At 36.7% G+C, this 16759-nt stretch overlaps 1 protein-coding gene across 1 annotated transcript in view; it reads right to left on the bottom strand.

Annotated features, from left to right (window-relative positions):
* The window catches only part of LOC108675473 (integrin alpha-PS3-like), a 6340-nt gene extending 1393 nt beyond the window's left edge, over window positions 1–4947 (bottom strand). Inside the window, exons 1-5 of the mRNA XM_018163496.2 lie at window positions 4358–4947; window positions 2403–2613; window positions 1857–1998; window positions 1401–1474; window positions 817–862 (exon numbers count right to left, since the gene is read on the bottom strand). Coding sequence (XP_018018985.1) covers window positions 817–862; window positions 1401–1474; window positions 1857–1998; window positions 2403–2613; window positions 4358–4563 — 679 coding nt within the window. The 5' untranslated portion in view covers window positions 4564–4947. The remainder of the gene's footprint in view (window positions 1–816; window positions 863–1400; window positions 1475–1856; window positions 1999–2402; window positions 2614–4357) is intronic.
* Between the last annotated feature and the right edge of the window lie 11812 nt (window positions 4948–16759).

The following is a 16759-nucleotide window of genomic DNA, read 5'->3' as shown; positions in this document are numbered from 1 at the left end:
ACGGAAACGGGTCTAGGAGTAAAAAGCATCAACTTAGTTTTGTCAGTGTGAGCTACTAGCTTGTTATCTAAAAGCCATCTCGACAAATGCACAGTCAGTTCCGATATGTTATCGCACACTTCGTCGAAGGAACTTCTCGAGACATAAAACACTGCGTCGTCGGCAAAAAGTTTGCAGTTCACATTAAGAGATGAAGCAATGTCATTAATAAAAATAGTAAAGAAAAGAGGTCCCAGTACAGAGCCTTGTGGCACACCTATATTAATTGGTTTTATGGGTGAATTGAACTCGTTTAACGCGACGAACTGTTCTCTATTCGAGAGGTAAGACTGAATAAGTGAGAGGAAGGTCCCTCTAATACCATAACGGTGTAGCTTCCCTAAAAGAATTCGGGGATTCACACAATCAAAAGCCTTCTGTAGGTCCAGAAAAAAAGCGACACAGTAATCTTTTGAATGATACTTCCTAAGAAGGTCTTGAACTAGATAAAATATAGCCCTGGTTGTGTTGCTACCCTTACGGAAACCAAACTGGTTATCAGATATAATTGAAAGTTTATCGAAAAAAGTAGTTAGTCGAGACATGACGCATTCCACTCACCCATCACACATGACTCATTCCACTCACCCATCACACATGACTCATTCCACTCACCCATCACACATGACGCATTCCACTCACCCATCACACATGACGCATTCCACTCACCCATCGCACATGACGCATTCCACTCACCGATTACACATGACTCATTCCACTCACCCATCGCACATGACTCATTCCACTCACCCATCACACATGACGCATTCCACTCACCATTCCACGAGGAGCACCCAGGAGCACCCAAAACCACCTCGTTGCTCTGAAGAAAGCAATGAGATGACTTATAACAAAGATTTACTTTCCATCTTGTACATATCTGAACACGATGTATAGCCTTTAATGTTCATAATAAATGTCGTCGCCACAATTTCCTTTATCGTCGCATTTTTGTTTATTATAACATTGATCCCATCGCGTCATGAACAACCAAGAACTATCGGATTCGCAATGATAATTGAGCATAACGAAATTGCAGCGCTAAAATATAAAGTTATACACTAAATATAATAGCAATAACACTTAATAACTGAATATTAAATGGCTGTTATACTAAATGGCTGTATTAAAATAATACTAAATAGCTGTTATTCCAAGAAACCGCAAAATTATTTAAGAGGCTTCCTGTATGAACTTAAGACAGTCTAACGGAATTGTCTGTTCCTCATATACTCAAGTCGACCCTCTGCTAAAATGTTTGAAATATTTTCATATATTCAGTATTTAAAAATATACTGTATACTGTATGTATGAGCCTGTTCATCATATTCCACGTCAGCCGAAGAACTTTGCTCACTCACCCCTTGAAGAAAATGAGAGCCAAAGCCAACTTGACATCTGCCATCGTCGATGTGATACCACCATGGGATGGTATCTGAAAAATAATTCAAATATATACTGTTAAGTTATAATTAATTCCCACGGTGCCTACAATAACATCGGTTCATCGGGTTAAATATTTGGCAAGTAATAAATAAGATTTCAGAAGAATATTTCTGAAGAAAGTTCGACATGATTAACCACGTATCTTGGGCTAATGGTCCTAATTTCTGCTAAAAAATTGCTCCGATAAAATTATTAATAAAAAATAAATAAAATTCTTAATGCAAAAATCTGCCCTGATAAAAAATTATACGGATAAAAATTTTATGAAACGAAATTCAACACATTATGGAAGTAGTAAGCATCTGAGGAATTTTGATGCGTTCTATTTATTAAAAGATTCGTCGTAGCGAGATGTAACAAGAAAATCTCACGCGTCTTCCAGTCGTAGATGGGCACGATGGAGGAGAATGGTCCCTGTATTCCGTTTGTGCTGTAAAAACACTTCCCGACAAGGGTGCTGTACTTGTCTAGATACTTTTTCGTGCACGTGTTATTCCAGGTAGGTGCGCATGTCTGCCGAAGATAGCATTGTAATTAATATTTGAATTTTAAAAAATATCTTATAATTGCATAGTACGATGTAAGCAGCCATAAATAAAAAAGGTGCATATTGCGCCGTGTGAGCAGCGAAGAGGGAGATGTCCACTCCCACTATAACGTAGGGTGCAGAGCAATAGAACTTAATTAGACTATAATACAAAGATACAGCAATAAACAACACATAGATTATAAAGCCTATATTTACTATCAATCCGACCTATAGCAATTTACTAGAGATGATCACCGCAAAAGTTAAACGCAGACTCAACGTGAGGGTGGTTAGCAGTTGCCTGAATTTGTCTTCAACGACATTTTCTTACCTCAATACTTTAATTGAATTTTCTGTGATTAAGTACCACTTTTTAACCAGCACCTACCAAAATTTTATTTCCGGATACCGCGAGAGAGGACCCAAGTCTCTGCCAATCCGCATTATAGAAACAATTATCCTGCGTTGTTCCACTGGCGTCACTTCCGGCGATGTTGATTTTTGAGCAGACGCGTGAGCCGGAGGACAACATAGCGAGGGGGCAGGAGTAGAGAGCACCTTCGCTGTTCTCGGAGCTGCGAGGCGACCCAACCAAAAACCTTCAGGACAAACTAATAATTACCGATCTAGTTGACATTTGGTAAAATTTTCAAATTTATGGTCGCAATTTCCAATGCTGTTATATGGACTCCCTCGAAACGCAGTACTAGTAAATAAATAGTAATGAATTCCATTTAGTAACAAAATTTCAAAGGACTAACTTTTTCAACTTCTAAGTTTTTTACGCTTCATTGTAGCATTGTGTTCAGGACAGGAATACGTTGGTTCAAAGTTATGGTCGCAATTTCCAATGCTGTTCATATTTGGCTTGAAGCAGCAGTAACGGAAATTGAATGTTTTATTGACGAATTTTCTGCAATTAGTGCGTAAATTACATCAAATGCGCTTACATAGGCAATAATTATTGATTTATTAATTTTAAAAAATCCCTTCTATGAGCTAGTAAATCTCCTAAGCGTTTGTTTCACTAAACCTTAATAAATAATTGATATAGAATAATTATAGGTTATGAATACTATTAAACATAAGTTAGAAACGATTTGCGCATGCTCATATAATAAATGAATATATAAAAAACATTTTTAGAGACCACGTTTTTCTGGTGGTTTACAAAACTAAAAACAATGAAATAAAACAAATAAAAAACTTTTAATAACCACTTTTTCTTGACGGACAAAAAAAAGAAAAACATTAACTCTTACATAACATTAAGGTTATATTAAAAAGAAAAACATTAACTCTTACATAACAATAAAGTTATGTAGAATGTTATGTAATGTTATGTAAGAGTTGAAATTTTTATTTTTTGTCCGTTAAAAAAACGTTTTTTTAAAGCTTTTTTAGATGTTTTATTTCATTGTTTTTAGTTTTGTAACCACCAGAAAAACGTGGTTTTTAAAAATGTTTTTTATATATTTATTTATTTTCTACTTTTTAGTTTAGCAATTTTAGCAATTCAAATCCTTTTGCAGGGTTGGCAACTATGAATGTTAGACAAAAAACTCGATTCCAAAACGTGAATTTTAGGTTTTTTAATTTGAAAAAAAATTTAACTTATTACTTCTGATGATCAAATCTTGAATTTTTAGGCAGCATAAGCATGCATGCCAAATTTCAAGTTTCTAGGATCTTCAGAAGTGCTCTAAATTAAGGTTTGAATTTTTGATGACAGACAGACAGAGACGAAACGAAACTAAGAAAAGCGTGGTAACAAATGAAAAAACTTTTAAACACCACGTTTTCTTAACCGACAAAAAATGAGAACATTAACTCTTACATAACATTATATAACATTTTACATAACTTTAATGTTATGTGTAAGAGTTAATGTTTTTCTTTTTTGTCCGTTGAGAAAACGTGGTTTTTAAAAGTTTTTTATTTGTTTTATTTCATTGTTTTTAGTTTTGTAACAACCAGATAAACGTGGTTTTTAAAATGATTTTATATATATATTAATTTTCTACATTTTAGTTTAGCAATTTTAGCAATCCAAATCATTTTCTAGGGTTGGCAAGTCTGGATGTTCGACAAAAAAATTCGATTCCCAACCGTGAATTTTTAGTTTTTTTCAATTTTTTTTAATCAAGAAAACATTTTGATTATTACTTCTGATGATCAAATCTTGGATTGTTAGGCAGCACAAGCATGCATACCAAATTTCAAGTTTCTATGATCTTCAGAAGTGCTCTAAATTAAGATTTGAATTTTTGATGACAGACAGACACGAAACGAAGCTAAGAAAAACGTGGTAAAAACGTCGTAAATAGAACGTGCACGACTCACGTTTCTTGTTGGTACGCCAAAGTAAATCCAAATTCCAATTCATCAACTGTGGCTGGTGGCTGAAACTTGGCTGAAGGCTGTTTTTCGAAGGCAAATCCTTCGGTATGCACCACATTTTTGAGAAGAACAAAACTGATCAAGCAATAAATAGTCATGCTTGCACAACAGCAAACATTGCGGTTTTTGGATGACATCTCCTGCACCATGATCTGCCACTTCTCTTCAACCAACGAGGCTATAGAACCAATAAACTCTGGTGAACAACTGAGAAAAGACACAAAGTTTCCTTTTTATGGATTTAACAAGCTTTTGCGTGCTACGATTTGTCTAATAATAGTCTTACTGGCTTGTTATCTCATTTAGAAATTTCGTTTAGAGCGGCAAACCTACTCTTCGAACCAAGATTTTATCCAGAATCACGATATTAACATCGCACTTCACTTGTTTCAAACCGCTGACTCTAGTAGCAGTAAGCGCCCCAAGTTCACTTAGGAAAACTATGTCTAGAATAAAGAATAACTACGTCATCCCTTCGTCTACAGAAATTTATGTGAGTTTGGAGAACCTAATTGCAAGAGCAACACACACTAAAAGACTTCATTGCAAGCTAGTAAGGCTTTGCAGAATAGAGTTTGTAGCATCGACGCCTCTTATCAGATAATCTGATAATTCTCAAGAGTCTTCGTTTATCAGTTATCCCGTCGTTACCTGCAACCGGATGAGTGTGAATGTGTGATACACAATCTTTTTGACTATTCCTAAAGAGAACAGAAACCTCGATGAGAATATGAACGTTGAACTGAAATTAACTTTCGGCCATCAGGCCAGTCGCCGATTCTACAAATCGCAGAATTTTTACAACTTACTGCGGGTCTCGAACACGCAACTCACTGCTTCAATCTTGCTGTTAACCTAACCGTTCCACCGATTTAGACTAAAACTTTCACAGTTGGGTCTCGAACCTATAAAAAATAAAAAATATATTGGACTTGGCGAATAAAAAAATTATTCGCCAAGTCCAACAACAATTTGCCACGTTCAAATTTCACACACGGCAAAAGATCTACTTGTCAAGTACCGAATTTCAATCTCAACTACGAGAATTTAAAACAAAAGAGAGCAACACGAGATATTAACGAGCAACTAAACCAGGCAAAGCACGTTTCTATTGCAACTTTAGCTAAGAACACTAGCTTTTTTCCAAAGCTGTACGGTACAGCTGATGTTTTAAACATGAAAGACTAACCAAGGATCTTGACGAACCTGAATTTTCTTGCCTATACTTGAGCTTCACTTTATAGTTGTCATAGAAAGAGCCTGGTGAAGCGCGGGAATACTTCTCTTATTTTGATTTACTTGAAGGGCATTGAGAGAAAAGTCGACATACTACACGACAATTTTTTAATAACACACATCACATACACGACGCATGATCTACATTGCTCTGTCTTTGGTGCAGAAGAAAAATCACTTAAACTAACGAGGACACGAGACTATTGCACCACAATAACATTAACTTTACCGCCAAAAAAAGATAAATATAGCCAAAGTCCTCAATTGAATGCATAATGTGAATAAGTACCCTAACTAACGAGTAATTCTGTAATCGATTACGTCAGAGAATGTCGATAATTCCTGCCGAACACTTTCAGGTCTCGGGAATAGAAACCGAGGTTTGCTGCTGAAGAAACCTTAAATCTAATAAATGAGTCCGAGAACAAAACATACCTTGAGAATCTTCATATTTTTTGCGAATAGTAATTATTGAAAAGCACCAAGCTCGTCATGATAACAGTTTGGCAAAAGTTAAACATTGCAATGCCACCTACATCAAATACTGCACTGCACACTCGATACTATAAACGAACAATTATTTTCATATAGAATAGCAAGTTGATGCCAAACAAAAAAAATATATCTACATTTTTACACAAATTAGAGAATATAGAAACGCATGTATGGTTTGACAACAATGAGGGAAAAGTGCTTTGCTTAAGATCTAGCATGGAATATATATACATTAAACGAAGCAATACTTAGAAAGTAATAATCGAGTATACACGAGTCACTCCTTAACGCTTCTACAATAAAAGATATTCGCTACAGAGCAAGAGAAGTCAAAATCTTCATACAATACTTTAATGTAAGTTCGATTGCTGACCAGTGAACGGAGTTTATAAAGGATTTTCATGTTCCTTTTTTCATTAAGTCAAATGATATTTTTCACTGACGTTGGTAGATAGGAAAGCAGGCTTTATAGAGACGTTTATATATTAAGAACTTTTAGAATAAAAATATATTTTCAATATAAAGCGAAATGAAGATTTGGGCGCCTAAAATTGAAATGGTTTGAAAATTCGTGCACTAAAGTTGGAAAATGTTTTTAAAATAGGTATTAATATCATTTAATTAGCAAAGTAATAAAATATATAAATACCTGGTATCTTTCACCAATTGGTTTTCCCTCTTCCAACTACAGTAAAAAAAATCGTTCGACTAACCAAAAAAAAAACACAAAAGAACATGATTGATAAATCCATTCTTTAGTGTCCAATAGAACCTGAAACAAAAAAAAACAACTTCAGCCAACTTATTCCATTACTAAAAACTATTTTATCGCTCATCACTTTCATCAACACGCATTGATCAAACAATGAACCCGATGCATAATAAAAATCCTATTAGAAGACAAACGAAATTCCCATTGGAAAAAGTTTGTGCAGACACCAATATAGCAGTACCGACATCTCTTACCTAGTTAACACAAACCAAAAACACTATTGGCCTAATTTCTAGTGTTGATAAGAATCAGTTAATAAGAATCAGTTACCTCCTCAAATGCCATCCTTCCACACCAACAACAATCCAGCGTATCAAATGACTGGTAATAAAGCACCTGCCGAAGCATAGAGAATAAGAGACACAAGTTCAAAAACACAAATTCCCATTAAATAAATAAGACACGAGCACACACCAGCCACGATACTAAACAACATCATCAGGAATCAACCAAAAAACCTCCCACCAAAAACATTTTCAGCGCACATTTCGAAAAGTATAGCCACGCGTGGCAAACACACAATCGTAAATATAACTGACTTTACAATCACACTGAATAATGCCATCATCATTGAGGAAAATAGGCAAAAATCTTGAAAACCCAAAAACCGAAATTGCAGCCATTGAAGCAGCATCCACTACAAAGACCAAACACTTGCCTCGGCAAACCATTAACGGCACTGAACCTTCCAACTCATCGAAACAACAGCCCATATCCTGTTTTTTTCAAAGACATCACGACTAGAAAGTCTATCACTTCTCACTAACGTATGCTTCATGTACAGGATAGCATCAATTCCGCGCTCCAGAAACTATTAAATATAATTGATATCTGCCAAGCTTTCAAAACCGTGCCAATTTTTCAACTCAAAGCACGACATTCATTCGTTCATCACAATGGTAAGTCATCACACACAAACAAAGCATTAAAATCATATTACTGTGCAATATAAGATTCTCCTCCCAGAGTAATACCATGAGATACGGGGGACCAATTTTTGGTTTCTCTGCTACTGAATAAACTCGTCCTTTGCTTACCTTGCCATAACTTCTTGCCCCTCAAATACCCTGGCAATTTAGCTAGCAATCCACAATAAACTACCTTACGATACTATCGCTCGCTCTCACCAGCCCAGCGAGTTTATTATATATACTGAGTATATACACACCCACACACAAAGAAAGAAGAGAACGATCCCATAGTCGGCATAGGATTAGAATTCCCTGCAAATGGCTTAAGCTTTATCATGAATTGTGAATAACTTTCTATTTCCAATAAAATAATCAAAACGATCGGAGTTCAATGAAGTAAAAACATTGGAACAGATGTCAGAGAAAGCAGTCAATTGATGGATGCAATAGACGTGATTCATACAGGCTGCAGCACAGCTGAGGTGTTCATGGAGTCCGAAGAATCAGGCTGCGGTAGGTTGTGGTTGCTTGACGAACACAAGATATTAGGGACAGCAACTGCAGGTGTGACGTTAAGATGTTCCCCTTGGGGCATCACAGAGACGTTCTGACCCCCCACTGACAATAAACATAATGGCATTCTGTGCCATTAAACCATTAAATTAGACGTCCCTAATATTCTACCCGGTGAAGCCATGAATGAATTTGTGCCTTCCACGACAATTGTGTTGTTAGCATTGATGGATCCAGGAGGTACATTAGGTACTTGCGAGGATTGTTGTGGGAGAGGTGCAACATACTTTGCTACCCCAACGGGATAGTAGAATTATTAATGCAATTGGGAAAAAAATCAGCTAATGTTGGTAAAATCAGAGTTATACAGTAAATGTTTATTAAAAGTAGCTTGAAAAATTGTCTGAACCGCGAGCTTCAAAACCCATGCCAAGACAGCTTAAACTACACTAGTCTTGACCACCATTCAGTAATACCTATAGCAAAATATACACAATTTTACTAGTACCCAAAAACCCAAACCTAGAATCCAACACAAGTTCTCACACTAACCCCTAATGTCTAAAACGATACAACCCAGGTGCATGTGACGAGCCCATGTGCAGCGGCGTAGCCGACTTCTGCCGGTCGCGCCTTAGTCTTCACTTGTGTTGTTGAAGTCGGCCTAGCCGGTCATGGTTCCGGTCGTTTCCTTAGATTAAGATGCCTTAGTTTAAGTGAATATATTTGAAATTTAGTGTGAAATTTAAGTGGAATATTAGTGAAATTTAAACTCGAGTTAATTTGCATACAAATAGTTCTTTGATGGGAGCAGCACGTTAAGATTTGATCATGGGTCTGGTCGTGACAGTTCATGTGGTCTCCTTTCATTTACAGCCAAACAGATAACAACCTGTTCACGTATGTTAGATAATTCATGAATATCCATGTTGAAGTTTAACCATACGCCTTCGAGCATTGGACTTGGCAGCACTTTGTCCTACGTCTGTCATCCGACGTGTGCCGTCCTGCCATCCGACGTGTGCCGTCCTGCCATCCGACATGTGCCGTCCTGCCATTCAACGTGTGCCGTCCTGCTATCCGACGTGTGCCGTCCTGCTATCCGACGTGTGCCGTCCTGCTATCCGACGTGTGCCGTCCTGCTATCCGACGTGAAGGATGACATAACGGCGTTGTTGATGGGTTCCATGACCGACTGGCAGCAACTAGTTTGCGTATTTCTACAAGAGTTCGGAGAAATGATAGGAGCAGAAACTGATTCCAGGGAGGCGACCGGCAAGACCGCACAGGAGCCAGAATCAACACCAGCAGTGGGAGGCAAGAGCTGTGAAGAATCACATAAGCACCACGCCTGCCAATGATTGTTTACAGCATCTACTAGCGTCAGGATGTGAGCTAAATGGTTAGTGCAATTGCCAGCAGGTCTAGCAACTTTAGAGCTTTCGTTAGGGCCGGTGGTGAGAATTAACTGGTTGAGCAGAGCGCCACTTCCACTCACACTGTACTGTGGTGACCCTGGCACACCGCTGCTCACGACTACACTCCCCGAGGAGACCACGGACGACTGAGCATTGTTGGAGGTGGGCGACACTGAATCCGGTGTCTGAAACAACATTTGTTGGAACGGCGATCTTCCATCAAACCTCGACTTGTGAAGAAGAAAATAAATGTTTGTATGTATATATGCACAATAAACAGTTGAGAATTCCAGATAAAAAGACGGTCCATAAATTATGGCCTATTAGATAATTATCTTAATTGTCAAACTTGAAGTTTAACAAGCCTGAAATTAGAAAATTATTAGTGGCAAAAATTATTTTGACACTTTACATCACCAGTCTTGCTACGAAATACATATAAACCAAAATAATTTTGCAGCATTTTCCACCGAAGTTCAAATTTTACTAAACAATTTCTCTGCTCCTAACTCTTGATTGACGTAATCGATGTTCTGTCGACGAAAGATGATCGTGATATTGAAGGTTAAGTCTATATATTCTCTCTTTTTAAATCCTTCAAATATTTATCAAACACAAGGTTTGGTAAAAATTTTCATCTCGGTTCTATGTACTAAATCTTCGTTGGATTAAAAATACTCAAATGGAGTGCGTTGTTTCTGTCGACTCGGCGTATTAAATCATATGTAGATTAAAAATTCCCAAATGCAGTCCATTGATCCTGCTTCTCCGGTATCTTAAATCTTGGTTTATTGAAAACAAACAAATGCTGTGCGTTGATACCGTTCGGTATATTAAATAATATGTAGATTAAAAATACTTTAATGCACTGCGTTTATCCTGACTTCTCGACATATTAAATCACAACATGTAGATTAAAAATACTTAAATGCAGTGCGTTGAACCTGCCTCACCGTTATCTTAAATCATTGGTTTATTAAAAACACGCAAATGAGTGCCTTGATTCTGTCATGACGGCTCATGAACATCGTTAATGAAGCAAAAACGTCGACTATAACTTTGAGCTGCGCTGATCAAATCTCATTGAACCAAAAATACAGAGTTTAAAATGTTGTCTTGAGCTTTATTAAAATCATATTTTCAAGTTTAGTATTTTTTATCATATGGAGGTTTTAAGCCAGTGTAGTTTCATGAGACTTCTATTCATTCAATTATTTAATGTAGTCATATGATAAACAAATATTATTTGTTAGCTGAAAAGGCAATTACGTATAATAGGCAATTAAGTATAGAAATAAAGCCTAATAACTTATGACTGATTATTGGAAAAATTCTCTGAATATTTCTTCAACTTTGTTCTTTAAATTCATCTAGCAATAAATTTTAATTTGTTAATGCCACTTTCTGCATTTCAGATCACGTTACACAAAATTCAACTTCAACTCGATTTTTGAAATGATAAAACTTCTTATAAATTTTAAACTGAAAGCATTATTATATCTTCCCGTATTAATTCTAATAAAACCCGCTGCATTCCTTGAAGTCAGCAGAACTTGGCTGGAATTTAGTGTGGACGCCGCCATTGAATATTTACATGTATAATGCATGCGGGGTTTGGCCCGCTAAATTCTTTGGGTATTGGCAATAGACGTACGCGTGTCAAGCGGCCTCCGCTATTTCCATAGATATTAGGCGCCTTCGGGAGACCCGAACGACGTTCTGACTTGAAATACCAGCCATATATATTTCTTGAACTGTTATTTCAACTATCTTGTGGATTTTTAAATCGTTATAAAATATAATACTTTGTCAATAATGTTGTTGTTGACTCTTTGTCAATAATCGTAATAATACGTTATACTTTGTCAATAATGTTGAAACAAAAAATTTCTGGCAGCTTGCAGTATTTTGTCTCGTCAAGCAATGAAGCCAAGTTAAAATATAATTGCTGTAAAGAAAATTATTTCACGCACTTCTCTTCAATTCCTTTTCCTCCTGATGCTCAAATAATGTAACTTTCGTGAAAGTTTTTCTGTTTTTCCCACAGTTATTCTCTTTTGGGAATAGTTTCAATTAAACTTCGGCCGCTCAAGTGTGCAGCGCATTTGTAACACTGCATTCTTTACATTGTTTGCTGTCACCAAAATAATATAACCGTTGCATTCCTGCTTCACTTCCTACCGAAATTCATGATCTTACTTTATTTTTAGCGCATTTTCTCATTTATAGAAAAATGCCCTATTGTGCTCGTCGTGTCCGTCCGTCTTTGTCCGTCTGTCTGTCCGACCGTGACTTCACGTTTTCGTCGACGAAAAAATGCGCTCTCTGTCACTCACTGCAGTGAGTACTGAGTTATATTTTTTTGGATATTAGATAAAAAAATTAATATCTTGTATGTTTGCATAAAACAGTTTTACCCACATAAAAGATTACCACACATCTTCAGTTTCGTAATGCTGTCGGACAAGTCAGTTTCATTCTCGTATGTCGATGCTGGTAAAATTCATGCTTGATTCAGCGGAAAACATTTTATACGAGTCGCTCTGAGTACATGCCTTTGTTAGATGTCTTTGTTGTCTTATCAAAGACAGCGTTCTGCAGTTAAGAGATTATTTTGCTGCAGAAATAGTGTTTGGGACATTGCAGCATTTTTGAAACGGAAAAATCTCCTTTCCTTGAGATTGTTTTGAACAACAATACTCGTCAATAAAACGTTGGTTTTGACACAAAAAAAAATCTCTTTAATCTCGGTCTCAAATTTTATTAATATTGCTCATCTTGCTTTGTTTTACTTTATTTTGATTCATCTAGTTTTATCTTACTTTATCCTATTTGAACTTTATCTATCAAGTTTTATTTTGCTTTTTACCGTTTTATATTGCCTTATTTACAAAAGCGAGCCTTCAATGCGGTAAATTTTTCACACTTGGAACTGTTCATTTGTATTTATTTATAAATCATTGTACGGGAGGCAAGAAAATAATTACCTTTAAATAAATAAGCAAATATTTTTTTCATCTTCCATGCCAGGTAATCATTTGCTTCGGTCTTGTGAGCCAAAATGAATGAATTATTAATCCTTTCTGATTTATCCTCATCACGTATTTCTAATGAGATGGATGCTGAAAATGATGTAATGGGCTTCAAACTGACTTCTAATGAGGTAAATATGCGGGCACTAATGTGATGAGCTTGATACTGACTTCTAACGAGGTATGATACTGAAGCGCTCACGGCTGAATTCTACTGATTTGGATGCAGACAGTAACGTGTTTTTAAGAAATTAAGTTGGAAACCGTGACAGGCGTGACTAGATATTTAGTCTGGACGATAACTTGAACTACTGAAACGTAAAAAAATGACAAACCTCCCAAAGTGACATGAGCGTTCTTCCAGTGCTTATCCCGCCGTTTTCATCAGTTACAGACATTCTTAAAGATGCTGTTTCACAGAAGTTTATAGCTGTTCCTCAGAGTTCTTTATCTCGTCAATTGGAGTCTTGGCCTATTTTTATTTCGGTGATGAAGCACAATTCGTAGGATTATATTAATAGGATTGCTTGAATAGGAAACGAGAACAACACCAGGGAACATTAGAGAATACCAGGACACTAAAAAAATATAACTCAGTACTCACTGCAGTGAGTGACAGACTGACAGAAAGCACATTTTCTCGTCGACGAAAACGTAAAGTCACGGACGGACAGACAGCCGGACATGGCGAGCACAATAGTGCATTTTTTCCATAAATGAGAAAATGCGCTAAAACTGGGAACCAACTCATAAAGGCGACATTTCCTCTCGGTTCGGGTCACCGAAATATGGAAGTCTCCCTGCCGGTATCGTTGACGCTCAGCGTATAAAGGCATTCAAGAACAGACTAGATAAATCTGAGCAGACGTATATGTTTCGAATTGAAGTGCATTTAACTTAACAAATTGGTGGAAATTAAGCAGCTACTTAGCTTCAACGTCAGCTTTTTTAGTCAATAGGCCAATTCTCAGATCTCCATGAGACAAGTCAAGAACTTTACAAGATTCAGCTTAAGGCCAAACTTAGCCAAGTCTTCAACGCCTATTCTACTAAACTATATTTCTGCCAGTAACTTATCTCATTTTTGTTGCTGGAATGTAGCACAATCCGCAACACTATATCCCTGCCTGTGACTTGGCTCAAGGGAATATGGCTTGGCATCAAAAACTTGCAACTCTTCCCCAAACTTCAAGTTTGTCTCCAAAGTTCGACAAGTTTTGCGCGACCTCGCGAGGACATGCGGCAAATTAGGCACGTTTGTGATGAAATTGTCAAGTAAAGAGGCTACGCGGTGCCATTGGCTTACCATACCCCGAGTTTTACGTGCCGACGCCATCTATTTACGAGCCATTCTGCCTCCCTAAATACGAACGTTAGCAACCTTTACTCTCTCTCTCTCTCTCTGAAGAAACTACGATGAAAATACAATTTTTCAATCTTACGAACATCAGCTGCCTGACTAATATTTTCATTTGGATATCCATTTTCATTAGGGATATTTAATTTCATTTTTGGTATTCGTTTCATATGTATTCTGCCGACTCCAATTTCCGGAAGAATTAATGTTAAGACACCCAACAAATCAATTTTATAATGTTGTTGTTCATCACCGTGAATGTACATTTTCTCGGTATAAAATTCATTGGACATGCTAATTTATTCTCAATAGTTTTGAACTTTTATGTAGATAAAGAATTTTAAAGATGATATACATAATCATTATTTTCACGCACATTTGGAGATATTATTGTCCTGATATAGAGGAACCATTAATTAACATTTACTCTAATTTCGATCAATCAAGCGAGTTTACCTGCAAACAATTGCGAATTTATTTTCAATTTATTATATTTCACTTTCATCATTAATTGCAGCTTGGAGATTTGGAATCAGAATCATGGCGTATATCTGAAGCGAAAATACTGCAAAGTTTGAAATTTCCAGATGCAAGAGTTGCCTACATTATTCCATTTTTAAAACATTAGCAACTATTTGCTCAATATACTTTCTTTTATAATATAATCTAGTTACTTTTGAACGTTTCATACCTTTTTCCAACTAATTAAACAGAATCCTGCTTTCCATAAACTTAAACACCTTCCCAGTATCAAAGATACCATTTTTCTGTAGCTCGTAATGAAATTGTCGGGACGGCAGGCCGTGCGTCAATGACGGGCATCGTCTGGGCCTATACTTTCAAAAAAGTTAAGAGATCGTAAGTTCAGCAGCCAATCATTGACGGCCTTTCAAGCAAAATCAACCAAGCATAGACAAGAAAATAGAGCGTAAGTATTTACGTTCACTTAGCGAGTTTTGAAAGTATGGCCCCGGGTCCGAAATTCCAGGACGTCTCGGGAATGCCTGGGCAGCGGCCAGTCATCTCATGCACGTGACTGCCATTCCCAGCAGCAGTCGTCCAATTCCATGTAAATTTTCAAGGTGGACGATAACATCGAATCTGATTTCAATATGTAAATCTTAGGATCATTTTTAGCGCATTTTCTCATTTATGGAAAAGTGCACTATTGTGCTCGTCATTCCCGTCCGGCCGTCTGTCTGTCCGTCCGCGACACCACGTTTTCGTCGACGAGAAAATGCGCTCTCTGTTACTGAGTTATATTTTTTCATCACGTACGTGAATTTAATTCTTTCAATTTTATTTTATTCAGGAACAAATCACACTTTCAGTAAAATTCGCGCATGATTAATAATCATAAAAATATTAAATTATAAATTTCCCATGCCTTTGTGTTTTCTCAAATAGAGCATATGAGATACAAAAAATTTTCGTGCGTCCGTTTTGCGGCAACCGATCCTTCAAGTTGGAAATGAATCCAAGCTCTCAAGTTTTTTCAGAAATTTACAAATTTCACGTTTTTAATGTTAATCACCATTATTTTTATGCAACACCATCGCATTGCTAGGGGCCAAATTCTCTACTGATGGATTCCTGGTGATCAAATTCTATACCAATGCATTCCAGGCAGTTCAATTTTATTCTTTTCCTCGTCCAGAATATCTCATTCTTTAGAATAATTAAACACAACTCAGCAGTTGCCGGCATTATGACTATTTACTTCTGTTGATTCCATATCAGTGACAGTACAAAATATATAACTCAGTACTCACGGCAGTGAGTGACAGAGAGCGCATTTCCTCGTCGACGAAAACGTGAAGTCACGGACGGATGGACGGACAGACGGACAGACGGACATGGCGAGCACAATAGTGCATTTTTTCCATAACTGAGAAAATGCGCTAAAAATTATTTTCTTTTGATACAATTTGCTTCTGGCTTGATATCCTCGTAAATAGTTGATGGTAAGATTGTTTTGAACGAAAGAAGGAAATAATTTTGCACTTATTACCTAAAATGTTAATTACGATATCAGATCTGGTGCCCTCATTTTAATAAATTGTCAAACCCATGAGCATAATAACGATACCGATCTTATTAAATTAATTACATCAATATAATAAAATCTCTTTTGGCCTATTCACCTGAGCGGACTTTTGAATAGAAATTTCTACTCTTTATGCCAAAAAAAAGGAAACTAAAAAGAATTGTAGTGTTTTCGAATCCCAAAACTATATAGAATTCAGTCAAAGCTGTATGGGCAGACTTTGAATTCGAATGAACTGCATTGGGGCTGGCGCTTGAACAATATTTTGAATTCCCGGTCCGTGGCTGGAACGGAATACACACACCTCGTTTAGAAAGTAAACACAATAGGCCATTTTTGCGCCCGATTTTCAAGCGATCGGATATTGTTTCTGATGATGCGGTAACTTTTCTATTTCAGCTGCAACATAAAACCTTCACCCAAAACTCAATGGAACCTGAAATGACTTTGGTTTTCGTTGTTTCGTATTTGTTCAGTGAAGTTTTTATTCCGTAATTTTATTCGCAGATTAAGTGAATTGATTTAGTTTTCAATAATTATATATTAGGTAAATAATTTGAACGT

This window comes from Hyalella azteca, unplaced genomic scaffold (assembly GCF_000764305.2).
Source record: "Hyalella azteca isolate HAZT.00-mixed unplaced genomic scaffold, Hazt_2.0.2 contig5114, whole genome shotgun sequence".
NCBI lineage: Eukaryota > Metazoa > Arthropoda > Malacostraca > Amphipoda > Hyalellidae > Hyalella > Hyalella azteca.
Note: the sequence above shows the minus strand (reverse complement) of the source record. Positions and strands in the feature narration are given on the sequence as shown.